Source organism: Anabrus simplex, chromosome 11 (assembly GCF_040414725.1).
Source record: "Anabrus simplex isolate iqAnaSimp1 chromosome 11, ASM4041472v1, whole genome shotgun sequence".
Lineage (NCBI taxonomy): Eukaryota > Metazoa > Arthropoda > Insecta > Orthoptera > Tettigoniidae > Anabrus > Anabrus simplex.
In genome coordinates, this window is record NC_090275.1 from 105,919,801 (window position 1) to 105,939,419 (window position 19,619).

Below are 19,619 nucleotides of genomic sequence, written 5' to 3' on the forward strand. Positions count from 1 at the left end.
CAGGCGTCCACCCTTGGACTTGTTATGCTCGTGGGTGAAGAAGAGTTGGGATCTTATACCACCTGAACTAGTCTCCAAGAGCTTCAAAAGGACTGGGATTTCGAATGCACTAGACGGTTCCGAAGATGACGCAGTGTGGCAGGGAGACGAAGAATCTGATACTGGTATTAACAGAGGCGAGGACGGCGCATCAGATTGCGAAACCTGTGATAGCGACACCGAAGATTTGGAATAAATTGCGTACCGGTAAGTCCGCATTTCACAACAAAGCGATAATTTTTTGCAAGTGTAATATTTTAACTTAATGACAAATTAACTTAATACGTTCAATTTTATTATCAGGTTGGAAAAACGTTCGCCGAATTGTTGCGAAAAATTATGAATTTTGTTTTAGACTATTTTAATTATTTTGATGTATAAACGCGAGTATTACATGCATCTTAAATTTGTATCAAATACAATTTAGTTATAAATACATTTTTTGAGTAATACAAATACTGGTATTAAATATTCATCGTATAATGGTCGCACCCTACAATTTTTTTCGAAAATTTTGGTATAAAAAGTGCGACGATTATGCCGTGAAATACGGTATTTAAAATGTGTTATGTGTAACTGTATCAAATGATGATATCTTTAAAAAATGTTTTTGTTCTGATTTTATTTGAATGGCCATTACGCATTAAACTGGAATAGAGTCCTCTGCGAGACGTTACCAGAATTCAAAGTTGAAATGGGCTGACAGAGCGTGGCACTTGTTGTTTAACACCAAATAAATGATTCAATGATCACAGGTAGGATCCCATCCTCACAGACTTGCAAGTCGCCTATACACCATCAACTCGAAGGACAAGCACCAGATCTCTTCGGAGGCCACATGCCATTATTTATGTCCCAACTCTTCTCTCTGCTTGTGAGCATGAATATAAATATTATTTAAAACTTTTGATTTTCTGAAAGAAATGAACCGTATGTAGTAGGTCAATTGAAACATTGTTTGAGAAGTCCATTCAGACTAACGCACTGGGGTGCGTGTGCTCCTTGGAGTAGCGGCGAGGGAACTGAAATACTTCCTTGTTGGCGGTAGGATCCAGCGGTCCTGTTAGCTCCAGCTCCCTGTAGTAGCTGAAGACGATGATGAGAAAGTATGAAGGCAACACTGCAACAGAAAACATTAAAATGTTTACAGATACCAACAGTACTAACCTAGGTGTGTGCCTGAAGGATCGCGTATACAACATCCCTTAATTTTTTATACAGAGCTAAGGGAGCAGAGACATAAACATTGAGGAGAAAATGAAAAAACGGCTAGAAGCATATGAGATTTGGATGTGGAGGAGAATGGAGAGAATAAGCTGAATGGAAAGAGTGAGAAATGAAAAAAAAATATTGAAAATTTTTGGTGAGAAGAGTGGATTGCTGCAAGTTACAAGGGAAAGGAAGAAGAACTGGATGGGATACTTGTTGAGATGGAAGTGTTTGTTAACGGAAGCACTGCAAGGATTAGTTTGAGAAAGGAGACTGAGACGAAGGAGAAGGTACAAAATGATAGACAACATCAAAGGAGGAGGAACTTACAAGGATCTGAAGAGGATGGCAGAAGACAGGAGAATATGGAGTACTGCCACGTGAAAACCTGGCTGTGGGCAGAACACATGACGATGATGATGATGACAACGACGATGAGGATGGAGAAAAATAATCCTTGCATTAATCTTGCATGTTACAAACTTCATAGAGAGCAAAAAGCCTTTTGCTTAATACTTACCAAAATGAAGCCTCCACGGCTCAGGCTGCAGCACGCCAGCCTCTCAACGCTCGATACCGTGGTTCAAATCCCAGTCACTCCATGTGAGATTTGTGCTGGATAAAGTGGAGGCAGGACAGGTTTTTCTCCGAGTACTCCAGTTTTCCCTGTCATCTTTCATTCCAGCAACACTCTCCAATATCATTGCCTCAGTTTTTCACACCCCCCGACATCTTCAAGTTAACGGCAGCAGACGGGACATCGGCAACTTATTCTTAGAACCTATTCATAGGCCTATATCGCCCCTGCATTCCTACTAGTTGTCACGGTCACGGGCGTAGTTTCTGGCTGTTTCGCAAGTACCGCATGGACAAGCCGATATTGAGTTTATTTTCCTGCTTTAATCCTCTTCATGCTAAAGGTAATGAAGAAAGGAAAAGCAGGTTCGAAGTTGCAGAAATGAGTGCATGGGAAAGTATTGGGGTATTACGTGCGAGTGATAAAGGCGCATTAGCAACACTAGTACATCTAAACGTAAACAGTTCCTTTACCCGCGAGAATTTTATTTCATGTCTCCTCATCCTTGTGCTACGTTCTAATAAAGCGATGTAATAATTACGAGTGACACGATAATACAATGTTTAGCTCGTATAAAGGTAAAAATAAAAATAACCTTCAATTTTATGCCAACACGTGGTATCGCAATGCCTCTGAGTGCGTGTATCAGGCCCCCTCTCACCAACACCCAGCTGGTTATCAACATTCGTTCAACTTCGTAGACGATCGCGATCTTTCGGCCGGCTGTTTGGAGGCATAATATGTATCAGCTGGCAAGTCGGCTGCATCGGGCTGCATTCTCTTTGGTCGGCTGTTTCCTGCATAGAGTCGGGATGTTTCTTTGTTTCGTAATAGTTTATTCATCTATCTAATAAGGGACACGGAAAATATTATCAGTTTAGTTACAAAACGTAATTTCCTCTACGACAAGACCCATAAGCATTATTGCAATAACAACGTAAGAGACAATGTCTGGAAGGAAATAAGCACGGGAATGTAAACCAAACAGGTTAGAATATTCAATTTTGTGGTAGATTAGGCCTATACGGTACTTTATTTCGCAATTATTGTTGACCTTATTTCAAACCATATTATCATATTGGAGTCCATACGGTAAGTCAGTACGATAATTGACATGGCTTGGAATGTACAGTATTTACCGTGAACAATTTTGTAAGTGGCATTCCCTACGGTTGTCGTTCATGTATTCCTAACAAACAGTACGGTAATGCATAAGAAGCTGCTGTGTTGTGGACAAATACATTTTTAGGTTTTTAATTAATGTTGATGCCACCTCGATTAATGACTTCACCCTGTCGCGGCACGCAACTTACTGCATTAATGTTTTATCAAAGCATCCATTACGTGCTTTGTGTTTCCCGCATAAAGTCCCATTCGATTCTATTCTGCCTGATGTAAACGGTGGAGCGAAAATTACGACTGATGGGTTCGATTCGATTCCACAAGGCGAGAGTGAGCATCTGGTGGTGCTGCTGTCATAGCGTGACGTCATATGGCCTTGGCAAGCCCGGAGAGGCTCCTTGACAGGCGCGAACGGTCTAACACAGGGTTCAACTTGCATGGAGACTGGAGGGTTCTAACCACAAGCTGCTTTGAGCGGACCTTTTCAATCTCAAGGGGCTCTAAAATTTGAACTGTTTAACCGGGAAATATATTTACAACAGAACACTTTAAGCGTATATATCTTAATGCAACCGATCAAGGGACCAAGAATATCACACTTATTAGGCGGGAAAACTTCTTATGCAGGAACTTCTTAACCGAGTTTCATTGTATGTTTGAAAATGAGGTTCCTAAATTACACAAGCACATAAGAATTTATCCTTTATCCTAGTGGAAGATTATTAAAAATATCGTTCATGAAGAAATTCAGACAGACTCAGCTTCAGAAAAAAAAGTGTTTTATACCAAGAATAGATCTAGAACCTGTGAATCCATATGTACTATTCGTTCTTAAATGGAGACAATCTCCTCTAATTTAGCCATCTCTGTCACAATGAATAAGTCACCAGCATAAACATTAAAGTTGGGATAAATCTCCCCACTCCAGTGTTTTGGACAGTTGCATGTGGCTTTCCCAAGAGTACGCAGATCCATAGATGTCAAAGTAAAACTCCGAGCTACAATTGCAGCCAATATGGTTTGAAAAGAAATACTACAATACCTGTTATGATTCCATTCAAATGTGGCATAAAACCTAGAACACATAACTTTTATTCTTATTGCATAAAATGAATTAAATTGCAAAGGCCGTATTATCGTTAGTATACTTTTTTAAAGGTACAGTCAAAGGTTCCATCTTTACAACGCTAAAAAAAATTTTTGTTTAATTAGCAATTAACAAATGTCGGGACATGTTTCATCCTTCTTGGTGGACATCATAAGCCAAAATACTTGTAAGATAAGTAAAATAGACTAAGACAAATACACACTAAAATACGATTTGGGTTACCGAATATGTCAAGTTGAAATGCATTATAAAATTTGAAGAATGTTCTTAAAATACCAGAGCACAATTGCTTTTGTAGTTCTGTTAAACAGAACATAAAACTGTTTAACACACGTTTTAGCTCCATTAGATTTCAATGATCGAGCTCTTCTTGTTGGCGTGATGATGTGTTGTTCATGATTCTTGGTTAGGTTATGAGGCAGGTGGAATATTTGACTGTGGATGCACACATGGAGAAAAATTGTGTCGTGGTTGAATATTCGTCCTAGTCTGCCGAAGAGAGGTTAGGCTCGATATGTGTGTTACGGTTGATGGCTGACTCCAACACACTCATGTAAAATCAAATATTTTAAAAATAATTGCAACACTGATGATGGACCTTAAGAGTCTAAAAACCGATTATGAAATAAAATTTAGTGTGCTGATACGACTGTATATGATTAATTATAACAATAAGTACCTTAAGAAATGCGGCTTGGAAAAATCTTTTTTTACTCAACTTCGAATGCTGAGGATGGTAGATTTATCTCGATGTACAATAGAGTCTCGCTCAACCGACCTTCGCTTATCTGACATTCCGTGTTATCCGACACTGGTAGGCTTAATTTGTACTTTAGGTGGAGGCAATTCTGGGACACTCGGTGTGGAGGGTGTGACCGCGGGACAAGCACTGGGAGTCTTGCGATAGGACCGGGTTTTTCTCAAGGACAGGTTCAAGCGAATCTTCAGTCATTGTTCAGTGTAGTATTGGTTGGGCGCAGATGTTATAGTTTTCATATCCTCTGCGAGTATGGCGAGTAAACGGAAGAAAGTAATTGTTTCTGTGGAAGACAAGTTGAGTGGGTTAAAGAGACTGGACAAAGGGGAAACTCTTAAAAAAGTGGCTTCACGTTATGGTGTTGAACGTGTTACAGTGGGAGACTGGAAACATAAGAGGGAAGAAATTGAAAAGTGGTGCTCTACCAAAGCAACAAGTGATGCACTGAAAATCAGGAAAACAATGAAAAATGTGAGTAGGAAAAAGTGAGTGAAGCACTATTTCTTTGGTTCGTTCAAAACCGGGAAAAGGGCTTGTCATTATCTGGCCCCATTCTGCAAGAAATGGCGGTGTGTTTCCAGAAGGAGTTTAATGAAGGGGACCCTAATTTTACTGCCAGTGCTGAGTGGCTTGATCGGTAGAAAAAACGGTAAGGCATTGGGCAGCTTAATATATGTGGAGAAAAACTCTTAGGTAAATCCGATGAGGTTGTGAAATTGAAAAGGGAATTTCAAGAAACAATTCTTGCTGAAGGATTAACCAGTGATCATATTTTGAATTGTGATGAGACTCGGCTGAATTTCAAAATGCTGCCATCAAAACTCTCACAGCCCAAAACCAAGACGTCTGCACCTGGCTACAAGCGTAGTGAGGAAAGAGTTACTGTTCTGGCCTGTAGTAATATTACTGGGAACTTAAAAGCAAAATTGCTTATGATCGGTAAAGCAAAGAAGCCTAGGACACTTAAAAACTTTTCTGTTAATGCTCTTCCAGTCCATTACACGAATCTATTTGCTATTTGCTTTACGTCGCACCGACACAGATAGGTCTTATGGCGACGATGGGATAGGAAAGGCCTAGGAATTGGAAGGAAGCGGCCGTGGCCTTAATTAAGGTACAGCCCCGGCATTTGTCTGGTGTGAAAATGGGAAACCACACAAAACCATCTTCAGGGCTGCGGACAGTGGGGCTCGAACCTACTATCTCCCGATTACTGGATACTGGCCGCACTTCAGCGACTGCAGCTATCGAGCTCGGTCATTACATGAATCAAAAGGCTGCCTGGATGTCTGCTGACTTCTTAAAAGAATGTTCTTTACACAGTTTGTTCCAGTTGTGGAAAAATTTCAAGCTTCAAACAATCTCCTTAGAAAAGCTCTTCTTCTACTAGACAGCGCTCCATCACACCCAAATAAAGAGCAACTTAGAAATGGTGACATCAAAGTCATGTTCCTCCCTCCTAACATGACATCATTACGTCACCAATGGACCAAGGTGTGCTGGAAACATTGAAGAGGAAATATTGGCAGAAACTCCTTTCATCCCTGATAGAGAAAATGGACAATGGCAACAACATGATAGAAAAGTTAAAACGAAACAACATGAAAGACGTGGCATATTGGATAGAGCAGTCTTGGGAAGAAGTTGAAACAGCGATATTAGAAAGTCTTGGAACATACTGTTGAGTGAGGTTGAATATCGAGAGGAGGTAGTACAAGAAGACATGGAAAACATTGTTCCCTTAATAAATTGCAAGCCTGGCTGTGAGGATGCTACGACTTTAGATGTAAGTAGTGTGCACAAGATCAGCTGTCTGAACTAACTGACCCTGATATTATTGGTTTTACGAATGCTAACAAAAAAAAGTGGATGATGAACAAGAAGAATGAGGCATTGCAATACAAAAGGAGAAAGTGATGACTCACAGTGATGGATTACCATCGATGGCAGGATCTCGCAGCAAGAAAATGTGAATCAGCAGGCAAGCAGACATTGTTGACAAGTTTCTTTTCGTAAGACATTTGAGACATTTTCGTTCAATACTGCATGTACTGTACTGTTACTATTGAATTGATAAATACCGGGCGAGTTGGCCGTGAGCGTAGAGGCGCGCGGCTGTGAGCTTGCATCCGGGAGATAGTAGGTTCGAATCCCACTATCGGCAGCCCTGAAGATGGTTTTCCGTGGTTTCCCATTTTCACACCAGGCAAATGCTGGGGCTGTACCTTCATTAAGGCCACGGCCGCTTCCTTCAAACTCCTAGACCTTTCCTATGCCATCGTCGCCATAAGACTTACCTGTGTCGGTGCGACCTAAAGCCCCTAGCAAAAAAAAAAAAAGAATTGTTAAATCATTAAATAAGAGTACTGTAAAACATAGTAATACAGTAGAGCCTTCCTGTTTGTTTTAGTTCATTTTCAAAGTTATTCTGTATTATCTGACATTTTCGGTGATCCGACGTACTCCAGGTCCCGTTTAGGTTGGATAATCGAGACTACTGTATGTTATTCCCAAATTTTACAAAAAGCAACTTCAAATTACTGAAATCTCTTCAAATATTTACAAACCTGTGGTGACAGCACAGAAGATCAGGATCCCCACTCCATACACAGCAGGAGCATACAGGAAGAACACAATAGCAGTCAGAACCAGCAGTACGATGGACACTGGTACCGATACTGAGTAGAGAAGAATCCAGGGGATCAGGAACTTACCCTTTTGCTAAAGACAGAAAGAAAAAAAAAAGTTACAAAGCCAATGTCAAAAAGTCACTCTAAGAAGAAAACTGTGAAGAATATGAAGAGGTGGAGATTGCCATTGTCCTTTTGTGTTTTAATGTTTGTATTTGTCTCGTCTTGCTGTAACTCCTTCCCTCTTCCCAAACTGATCTGTTACTGTCAAGTCAGATCTCAAGAGATAGGAACAAACAAATGAATACATAACAGGACAAAAACAATGGCAAGTCAGTATCATGAAAACATAAAATGACTATAAACTCGACATCTTCATACAATGCCACCGTCAATCCAAATTCTTCTACATCCATCTCTTCTAAGCCCCTACTGAGGTCGTTCCTGCTTCCCAGCTTCATCCGGAGAAACGCAGGACAAACACAAAAGGAGAAACGATTCTTGAAACTAGAAATAGTATATTCCTGTCACAAAATTTCATGTTTAAAAAAAAAGGGGTTACTACTTCTTTTTCTTCTTCTTCCTGATACATTTCTGCTTATGCAGGTAGTTCACAGAGCCTCTTCCAATCTTCTCTTTTTTCCCCACATTCTATCGTTCATCACTGTCTGCTAAAGTAGTCCTCTCGACTTACGTCATCCTCCACCCGATCCCTCCATCTGGTTCGTGGTCTTCCAATTGGTCTTCTTCCAGATTCTGTCCATTCCACAGCTCTTCTTGGTAATCTTTCTTGTCCCATTCTTTAGATGTGGCCAAACAATGTCAGCCTATTTGTCTCCACATTTTCTTTTAGAGGGTTGATCTGTAGCATGTTTCGTATGGTTTCATTTCTTATCTTGCCCCTCCTTGTTTTACCCAAGATCCCTTGCAGAAAGCGCATCTCTGCCGCTTGTAATCTACTCTGATCTCTTTTTGTCCAAGTCCAACATTCTGATCCAGAGGTCAATATTGGCAAATAATATGATTTATATATCATGATTTTTACTTTGGTAGGTACTTTCCAATTTCTAATTATGTCTGATACACAGTAATAAAATTGTGAGCAATTTCCTATCCTCTCCAAAATTTCTTCCTTGATGTTTCCTTTCCCAGTTAGCTTACTTACTAGGTAATTAAAAGCATCCTCTTCTTTAAGAATTTTTCCATTGCATCTAACATCCTTCATTTTTTGTTTTCTCTACTGATTTTCATTGCCTCACTTTTTGTTAAACTTACTTCCATGCCTGCTTCTTCAGTTGCCCTCTGCCAGGTATTTAGTTGTTCTAATTTTTGTTCATTTTCTACCCATATCATTATATCATCTGCATATACTATGACTTTCATATCTGCAACATATTTATTTTGAAAATCACACTGAATTGTGTTATAAAATGTTTAAGAAAATAGATGCATAAATATCAAAGCATTTCTCTTAAACCACATTTCCAAGAGGCTTGGGACAGGGTTAAGAAATACTGTTAAAGAATGGAGAGTGGAGGGTGTAAGTCTTGGGGTGCAGAAACCTGGAAGCCTGAAAGAAGAGACAATCATCAAACTAAGCAATTATTATAGGAATGCAAAAAAAAATAATGGGCCTGATGTTCGGCAATGTTTGCCACTTTGTACCAATGCATGTCCGCTGATGACAACCCAGAGCACAAAAAATGCCCTAATGGGGAGACATCATGGTGTTTTTACAATCATGCTTTGTCGAAGGGTGAGAATCTCCACAAACATGACAAAACTATCATGAAAACAATTTTGTCTCCACCTGTAGTTGTAAAGATGACATCAGTGTACCAAAGACTTGCATCTAATGAGATTCTGGGTAGGAGTAACAGATGAAAGACTCAGAATGCCAACAAAAGTGTACACAGTGTGATATGGAGTAAATGTGGCAAAGAAACTTCCATTTCAAAGAAAAACTGGAGTTTGCAGTGATCTCAGCAGTGAGTGAGTTTAATAAGCGGTGTTCTGTATCAACAAACTTGAAAGAAACAATAAAAGGACAAACAATTTCTGATTCAGCAAGAAAAATGTGCTGTTAGGGACAGGAGTCATGTGCACCACAGTGTAAAACCTAGTAAAAGATTGTAAAAGATAGCAAGAACTGACCAAGATCACCCAGGAAGGAATGAAGGAAGCTGGTATCTAAAGGTCCAACATATGCAGCAGGGAGCTTCTGAAGGGGTAAAATATTTTAGACTGCATTTAGTCAGAAATGTTATTTTAGATGCTTGGAAGTTTTCAAATTACTCCACGTGATGCAGTATTTGGCCAGTTAGCTTCATATTTTTTTCCTACATGTGAAAATATATAAAGAAAATAGTGACTATGCTTTTTATTGAAATCTTGTCTGACACTCGTTGGCCGAATGGTCAGTCAGTGTACTGGCCTTTGGTTCAGAGGGTCCCGGGTTCGATTCCAGGCCAGGTCGGAGATTTTAGCCTTAACTGGTTAATTCCAATGGCCCGGGGGCTGGGTGTTTGTGCTGTCCCCAACATCCCTGCAACTCACACATCACATATAACACTACCCTCCACCACAATAACACGCAGTTACCTACACATGGCAGATGCCGCCCACCCTCATCGGAGGGTGTGCCTTCAAGGGCTGCACTCAGCTAGAAACAGCCACACAAAATTAATTAATTAATTGAAATCTTGATATATTTTTAAATATTTTGAACTGAATTTTGTTTCTGCATAATATTTTAAGAAAAAAGTTAATTATTTTTCAAAAGTTAATTCTGGGTCATCTACCCATTCAATTTCAAATAGCATATGTGAATTACTGAACCCATTATAGTAGAACGTACTATAAAAATTTTAATTCAAAAAATAAAGATTTACACCATGATGAGCAGAGACGGGAATTTGCCTATATGCCTATTTTATTCCTGTGTTCAGAAACGTAGGCTTTGGGTCTTTTTAGCTATATTTAGCTGTATTTCGTTGGTTTTATTGTGCCTATAAATGACTATTTCAGGGGTTTGCGCCTAATTGGAGTATAATTGCCTAGTTGATGCCTTTTGACTATTTTTAAAAAGCCGATTTTCTTCCAGTGCATTATATTGTAGCTAGTGTGCTCAACAGAATTATCTTCTCTTTTATCAATATCTGTTTACCCCACGGACAAAAATGGGAATTCTCAGAAGTCATCAGAAATAGTTCTAGGAAAATTTCCATCAGGAGAAACAGGGAACAATTTGACCTCGAAGCCTGCAACCCCTCCAACCTCCTAAGACATATGCGAGAACCAGTCAACGTCGAACTAATGTTGCACAACCCATATGCCCTGTACCTCCGTTTTGATGTGAACTGTTGTACGTGTACAATTTATGTTCAGAACGGGTTGTGATTTATTGTGAAGAAGAAGAAGAAGAAGTGTGTTTCCGGCAATGCCCAAAAAAAGTCCTACTGGCTGAAGGAGTGGATCACAGGGGATCCCAATTTCACTACGGATGGAAGGGTAGTCTGTCAAGCTGTAAGGAGGTAAGTTTGTTTGTTCCTATTATCTTTTTTGTGATTGAGAACTATGATTGCATTTCACTGCAGCATATATAGGCCTATTTATTTTTGTATTGTGGCAAGTTGTTTTGTTGCAATGCTGTATTAGTCGCGAACTTTCAATAATTTATATTGCTAAAATGTAGATAATCATTAAATTACTGAACGAGGAGTTAGAACACCCGTGGTCTCTTGTACAGAATGGATGAAAATTAAATCGGTATTTTGAACTGTGATTCATTTCCTGTGAAAATAGAGATTTACAACTGAAACGCAACTTTTAAAACTCCCTCTAAAAAATTGTGAATTCTATTACACTTCCACTAAGCCTTTGCGAAACACGGGTTGCAGATCCAATGTAGCCCAGCTAGGATGATGCCACAGCGTGTTTTACAAGGTTGCCAAGACTATCTTATAAAGACCAGGCCAACAAAAAAGACCGTTGGTCTGGATGGGTGAGGTCCGGATTGTAACCGTTGAGCTTGGGGGGGGGGGGGGAGCAAGGAGAGTCTGAGGAGCGTACGTTCCCAGGTTATCATCGCGAAGTCACCAGAAAGCCTCTAGCATCCCCTCTTGAGTCTTGCTAAATTGTGACAAAAGTAATGTTATGGGCGCATGCCACAATTTCAAATTACGTGGTTTTTAATTTTCAACAAGTGTGGCTGCCTTGTGGGCACACGTGATGTAGGATCTATTGCAGGCAACAGAAAATAGTTATCATGACAGCTGACCAGACTGACCAAAGTCGGCGAATAACAACAAATGAAATGTTCACAAATCTGAAATTTATAGTGCCTCCGTTTTTATTCTTCTACATAAGTAAGAATACTGCTAGGAGCAGCTTGGTGGGTCCTTGGAAAGCAAAAAGGACAGATCTCTCCTCTAGGACCTAGCGTCTAGGCTACTCAGCTATCGTTTCACGTCTTTTTTAATTATCTTTCACCCAGTAAACTCAACACAATACTGCCAAATTATAACTGAAAATCCTTGAAGACATATTTCCATGTAAATTACGAATTCCCTTGTCCCTACTTTAAAGTTTTGTACTTCTAGAAAAATCATCTTTTTTTTTAAATGAAACAAATGCATGAGATATAGTAAGCTTTATTGCCAATTAGCCCAACTTTGGAAATTTAAGATATAGGGACAATGCTATTTATGTCAATTTTATTATTTTTCAGATCAAATGTGAGAAAAATACCACATAGATCAACTTAGAAATACTGCAATGGATCTGGTACGAGTACAGAAATATGTATCAACACAGCCTTTCTACCAGTCCACTTTGGGCAGCGACCAACAACCATTTTCTTCAGACCCATGCACTGCAATGTTGGGAGCTAATATGCCCTTTCATAAACCGGAGCATCTTCAAATTTCAACAAGGAGCCGGGAGCAATCACCAAGTTGGAGAAGAGTAGCACGCCCCTAGTGGAGTCATTTAGGATTGTGGAAGAAGTCAGCGGAAGCTTTGATCGAACCTCTCGGAAGGCAGCCGCTGTCGGCGAAATAAAACCAGATGAAGTGACTTCAATGAAGTTTTGTCCTATCACTTCATGTGATGTTGAGAGATCCTTCTCTCAGTACAAAAACATTATGCAAGAAGGGAGAACAATATTGTTACTGGAAAACATTGAAACTTTGCCTGAAAATTCCTTTTATAGTAATTGAGTGTGTTATTAAATAATAAGTAATTTATTTATGCCTATTTTGTTGCCTATTTTACACATTAGTGCCTATTTAAATGCCTATTTTTGCTAATTTAAGAGCCTATATGCCTGCCTATTTTAACTATTGTTAGTGCCTATAATTCTCGTCTCTAATGATGAGCAATTTTAATGAATTGTGTCACAGGTGAACAATGTAGTGGAAGTGGAAAATGTTTATTGAAGACTTTATTTGTAAAGTGTGGTAGTATGTTTTATTAATAATGACCTAACCTGTACTATGTAATATTTGTAATATATGGTATTTGTAAATAGTATATTTCAGTTCTGTACTTACTGGAAGTATCCAAAAATGTTACATGAAATTTTGAGCAGGGTGTGTTGTATTTTGTTGGTTATGTCTTCTAGAATATATGGAAATGGAAGGTTCGCGAGCGTGTGTATTCGAGAATGTTATTTAAAGTTCGTGACTGTAGTAGGAATTGTGATTGGTGAACCTAGGAGGGCATACGCGGACTCATGCATTCTGATTGGCTACTCCAAGGCCAGGGTTTACCTATATATAGAGAGTGAGGCAGCGTTCGTGATAATTCGGTCTGTCTTGTTTTGGCCTGGTCTGCCTTAGTCTGTCTAGGTCTGTCTGAAGTTTTACGTCGTCAGCAATGCCTCGCTAACGGGATGGGCCACCTTCGGGTAAGCACTCTTGATTCCGTTCCGGCTAAATTTTCCGTAATGTTCACTTGCTATTTCATATAGGAGTCTGCCCTAGCCTAACCTAGATTCGCCAAATTAATTATTTATGACGCCTTAGCTTTTCAGCTGGGCTTGCCTGTTTGTTTTCGAGGCATTCCCATTTCTTCTTTCACTAAATATGTAGATTGTAGTTTAATATATTTACCTTGCGGTTTGCCTCTGGTAGTTCAGTGTCTCTTGATGAACACTAGAGTTTTGGAGAGTACGTTTACTTCACCGTAAATTGCATTGTACAACTGGATTTGTAACTAGATGTATAGTTGGTTTGAAATTTGAACTTGTAGAAAGATATTATCAAAGAACCTCTAAGTTATGGTATCACAGAGAACATAGTTCGTCAGTTGCAAGTTGGTAGATTTTGTTCGGAATGTATTTGTAAAATTTCACTTGTAAATAATATTTTTCAAATGTAAGGATCACGGCGAATTATTTCGGAAACCACAACCTAAGCCATGTCCATGCCCTCGGTAGGTCGTAGTTCCTTCCACCTTCCTGGTTTATTGTCCACTAGTTGGGCCTACTGATATTTACGTATTATGTTGTTGTTGGCGGAGAGCCACGTAGTCCAGCTGATGTTTCGCTGAGTGTGTAAGTGGTTTCTGATATTGTGTAGTTGCTCTTACTTTCCTCCCCCTTTTATTGTGTTTCGTGCTTTGTTTTGTGTAACCACTGTAGTAGCGATTACAAATTGTAATTATAAAAATGTAATTGTTAATATCTTTGGAAGGTCTAATGTTGCAATTCTGAAAATGTGTATGCTGGTGTTTGTGAGCAGAATATGCATGTCTTCAAAATTTCAACTTCCTAGTATGATTAACCAGATTTGGCTTTAAAAAAATCAGAGTAAATGAATAGCGAAAATAAAATCCTTGAGATAATACGATATCCTCAGGGTTTTAATTGCTTACTAAAACTTAAAACACATGTTATCTATGGTTTTAAAGTTAAGAGGTTAATCTGACAAGCTATGAACTGCTTTGACATATCACTGGAAAGCAGGCTATTAGAAATCATACCTCTTTGGCGCCATAGAAGAGTGCGACACTCAGCACACACTGCAGAAGATCCAACAGACCTGAGACGATCAGGACAATCACCTTAATATCTGACTGATCTGAAAGACAAAATACGGTAATTGAAAATGAGGTAACAAGAATATGCACAGAATTCCTTGCAGATGAAGTATGATCAAGTCACTTTTAGCCAGTCCTTTTACAGGGAAAGACAATCACTAGTTAGTGAAACAAGAAAGATGTTGCATATAATAATGTCTTTAATTATGCATAATTCGTGCAAGTGCCCCAACTAGCACAACATACAACAGGAACTGCAGAATAAGTACTTTAACAGCCAACACTCCACATTAACATATATTATATTATGTGATCAAAGGTACTTGGACACCTCCTCATTCCTCAAACTGTCCAGTGGTGGACTCAAATACCCACCCTTGACCTTTTCACAACTCTAACTCTGTGAGAACAAATCCAGCAGCATAGCGGACCATTCTTCCTGCAGTGCAGTAGCAAGTTTAATAAGTGTTATTATTTTATTATTATTATTCTACCACTTTTCCCACACACTGCAAGGTTGCAGGTGCGACCTGTGTCAAGCATGTGGATTTGGCCCTGTTTTAAGGCTGGATGTCCTCAGAACAAACACAAACAACCAGTCCCCAAGCCAGAAGAGTTAATCACATGGGATTAAAATCCCAACCCAGTCGGGAATCGAACCCAGTACCCTCTGAATCAAACGCCTCAATCCTGACCATTCGGCCAAGGAGTCTGACCTTTCTAGTTCATTATTATTTTTTATTTTCATTTCGGCAATCTATTGACTATGTCTGACAATCTCTGCAGTATTTTCAGCCTTCTCCGACTTCACCTCCACCTGAACCCCCAGACCTTGCATTTCCCGGTGTAGTCATGGTGCTAGCTGAGCAATTAATGGGGCTACGGAATTCACGGTGATGGTATCACATGATGTAGTGCGATTTTCCTGTACCACCTTCTTCGATACCGGACTGTCTCTGTCGGTCATTACACATGGCCTAACCAACTATGGTTTTTGCTTTCCCGTTTCTACTTCACAATTATGTCCCAGGCAGTCAACATGGGCAACCTGAGCAACTTGAGGAGGGTGGAAATGGCTCTTACTGACTGTTTACTAATGTGGCAACCAGCGATTCCACATCAGAAGCCACTAAGCTCCCATTCTGCAGGTACCTTGTAGCAACGAACAACATCAAACTTTTATAGCAGCAGTGGTAGTCTTAGTGACATCTAGGTGCTAGTTTTTCTTTTACTTTTTTTTTGGATAGTGGTTTAACATCACACTAACAGATAGAAGGTTTTCAAGGATACAAGGATGGTGAAGGGCTAGGACTGAGAAGGTAGCATCCACGGCCAAAATTAAGGTACAGCCCCAGCATGTGCCCAGTGTGAAAATAGTAAACCATGAAAAACCATCTTCCAGGCTGTCAGCAGTGGGATCCAAACCCACTATCTCCTGAATGCAAGCTCCCAGCCACGTTACCCAAACCGCACGGTTAGGCTCTAGTTAACGAGTGCAGAGGGGTGTGTGGATACTTTTGATCTGGAATAAAATGAAACATGCATGCCTAAAATGACAAACACGATTAACAATCACCCTACTTATATAACATTAAAATCAAGACTGTGAATGGAGGAAAAGTATCCTCGTGCCAACTTGTAAAGGAAAAGGAGATGCGTAAGACTACAAAGGATTCAAGCTTATGTCCCATACAGTGAAGATCGTAGAAAGAATTATAAGTGGAAAGCTATGGCAGGAGATGAGTATTGAGGAGGAACAATTTGGTAGAGGAACAGCACATGCTATATTTGCCTTGCAACAACTAGGAGAGAAGCACATAGAAATGCAAGCAGAGCCACAAATGGTGTTTACAGACATTGCAAAAATCATATGACAAAGTACCCAGGCAAGAGATGTGGAGATGTATGAGGGAGAAAAGTGTTCCAGGAAAGGTATGTGAAGACTGTAAAGGAAATATAGGAAAAGACAGTGACCCAGGTTAAGAATAGTGTAGGAATCACAGAATGATTCAAGATGGAAGTGGTGTTACATGATGGAACAGCTCTCAGTCCACACCTATTTGACCTTGTGATTGTGAGAGGTGGTTTTTTTTTTTTTTTTTTAAGTTGCACCAACACAGATAGGTCTTATGGGGACGATGGGATAGGAAAGGCCTAGGGGTTGGAAGGAAGCGACCGTGGCCTTAATTAAGGTACAGCCCCAGAATTTGCCTGGTGTGGAAATGGAAAACCATGGAAAACCATCTTCAGGGCTGCCGACAGTGGGATTCGAACCCACTATCTCCCGGATGCAAGCTCACAGCCATGTGCCTCTGACCGCACGGGCAACTCGCACGGTGTGAGAGATGTTAGAAGGAAAGCCCCATGCAGTATGATGTTTGAAGATGTCATCCCGAGCAAAGAATCCTGGGGTAAGGCAGAAGAAAAAATTGAGGAATTGAGAAAACTGTTTAAGTGTTGGAAGAAAGGCGTAAGAGAATCAGTAGAACAAAAACAGAGTTCAAGGCAGTGAAAAGTATAGCAGATACGTCCATAAAAATGCAGGATGAGATGCTAAGCTCTGTAAATAAGTTTAAATATGTGGGGTCCAATACTCCAAAAGATCAAAAATGCAGCAAAGAATACAATGTGGCTGGATATGAAAGAGGACTGGAGTGCTATGTAACAAGACTGTGAGCTGTAGAACGAAGGGTAAAACCGGAAAAGTTGAATAGTGCACAGATATTGGCAATTACAAGAGGCCATAAAAAGAAAATGGAAACTGCAGAAATAAGGATACTTAGATGGATGACTGGAGTAACAAGGAGGGACAAATGTGTAAGAGGAACAGTGAAGGAGGAATGGATGAGCAGGAAAATCAAGGAATCGAGACCGAGGTGGTTTCGATACCGTAACGTGTTGACAGGATAGATAAAGACAGAATCTGGTAGCGTTCTATTTCTAAGATTTATTTACTAATCACTAAAGCTATATACTACACACACAGGACTGCCGAGCTCGCAACTCGCACAATTACACAGTTCGCTCTCTCTCTCCCTCTCTTATTTACGCTGTTCATTTACACTAACTCACACAGACTATGATCACTAATACTACAGTTTCGCTCAGTCATACAGTTACTTCGTTAGCACTGTCACAGTCTGAAGTCCACAGCCTACACATGTCGGCAACTGGTGTTGTCCTCCACGCTGCACAGGACAGGCCACGTCCTCATCCAGCAGCTGATGAAAGACACTCACACGCACGACGACAGGAACACAGAAATGAGTCCCCGGCTCTAACAGACTGACACCTAAGCCCAGGCTGTCGCTAACACACTGACTGCACTCTTCGCTAACTCATTAAGTCCACACACTGAACTCACTACACCAATTAACTGAATCCAATATCACAGGTCGTGCCTGATTTAAATACCTGGGCCCACGCCATCTGGATGCTTCCAGAAGGGACACACCTCCCAGAGTCTCTCAAAGGTGAATACTCTCTGTGCATCATCCAGATTCGTCCACAACGCCAGAGGCCTCCAATGAGCGAGCAGGACGATCCAGATAGCAGGGGCGGGGGGGTGCTGACCAATCCACACGCGGCTCTTCTCCACATGGTGATGAGAGTAAGGAGTAGGGAGTGGGTGGGCCTTCCTTGGTGATGAGCGTGCGGTTGGAACTGCCTAGCTTGCGCTACTTCCCGTAGTTGTACATTGCCATGGCAGATGCAGTGGCTCACCACGCCACAATATGAAGAACAATTCGAGCGATGGAAAGAAAACTAGAAAAGGAAGAGGGGAAGACTAAACTGAGATGTAGAAACAAGGTGGGGAAGGATATTTAAAGGAAAGTTCGGAGAGATGAGGGCACCCACGATACAGAGAAATGGCAAAGAAGAATCAAAAAAGGAAACACCGACCCTTTGTAGAAATGGGAAAAAGGCATATAGGAAGAAAAAAGATGGACTGTGAATACATTCAATATTCCTTGAAATTTAATTTCTAATTACATAATATATTGTAATCAAGTCAGATATGTGACTCAATCCACGTGAAATATGTTAGGAATTACCTAAGTCTGGGATGATCTCTTCCTTGGATATGGGCAGCAAGCTGATCACTGTGTCGTAAAGGCTGGTCACGAGCAGGAAGCCGGTTACGGAGTCCAACTATGTTGAGAGAAAGAGAGAGCATTTTGAGTTTGTATTCTTAAATACGAACACAGGGTCCAATATAAAAGTCCAGGACAGGAATAAACAAGAGGAAAATCGAACCTAATGTAGGAGGGAGCATCACATCTTCAGACACCGCCGACTTCTACATCCATTTCTTCTTAGCCACAAGCTCTTTATGCTTCCTAGCTTTATCAAAAGGGCAGGTTTCAACACTCATCTTGGAGGGAAGATTGCAATTTGATAGGTGTTCAGTCCTTATGTCGGAAGTTTTTAACGTAGACTTACATTCCTTGAGAATGTGTACATGGAAAGAAAAATTTGAAGATGTTTTAATGTTTGGGTAGAACGCGTATATCGATGAGAGTATTTAATTATGATTATGTTTAATAACTCAATTGACAGCTAAAAGAGAAGGCTACCTGTTGCAAAAAAAAATCTGAAACGCAGTTTTTATGGAACAGCGCTTCAAAATAAGGAAAATGTTATGCTAAATATGTGACGTCACATACATACTCTGTTATAAGACGACGCTTTGTTGACTCGTGCGTTCAGTTGGAGGTTAGCTGTCATTGTGCATACATCATGGTCAGTTGTACAGAATAACAAATTAAATAATTACTAGTAATATTACTGCCAAACTCTTAAATTATATCTCTTATTTCTCCTGTCACAGCCACCGAGTTATTACCCACATTTCAACAGTACCACGTTCTATTGAGTAAAATTTATCATCCACATCATATTTGTTGTTGTTTTTTTGTCTCTAATAAGTAAGTCTACAAAACCTTCAAAACCATGCAGCCGTTACAACAGTAACAGCATACCGCCATTTATTTTTAACATCACATAATACAGATAGGTCTCATCGCGACGATGGGGTAGGAAAGGTCTAGGAGTCGGAAGGAAGCAACCATGACCTTAATTAAGATACAACACCAGCATTTTCCTGGTGTGGAAATGAGAAACCATGGAAAACCA

General features: G+C 40.1%; 1 protein-coding gene across 2 annotated transcripts in view; it reads right to left on the bottom strand.

The window, feature by feature from the left end:
* Positions 1-651: 651 nt before the first annotated feature.
* The window catches only part of LOC136883254 (uncharacterized), a 35,787-nt gene continuing 16,819 nt past the window's right edge, over positions 652-19,619 (bottom strand). For both annotated transcript variants that reach the window (XM_067155465.2, XM_067155464.2), the window contains exons 3-6: positions 18,539-18,635; positions 14,427-14,524; positions 7,380-7,533; positions 652-1,159 (exon numbers count right to left, since the gene is read on the bottom strand). In XM_067155465.2, the coding sequence (XP_067011566.1) occupies positions 1,011-1,159; positions 7,380-7,533; positions 14,427-14,524; positions 18,539-18,635 (498 nt within the window). In that variant the 3' untranslated portion in view covers positions 652-1,010. The remainder of the gene's footprint in view (positions 1,160-7,379; positions 7,534-14,426; positions 14,525-18,538; positions 18,636-19,619) is intronic.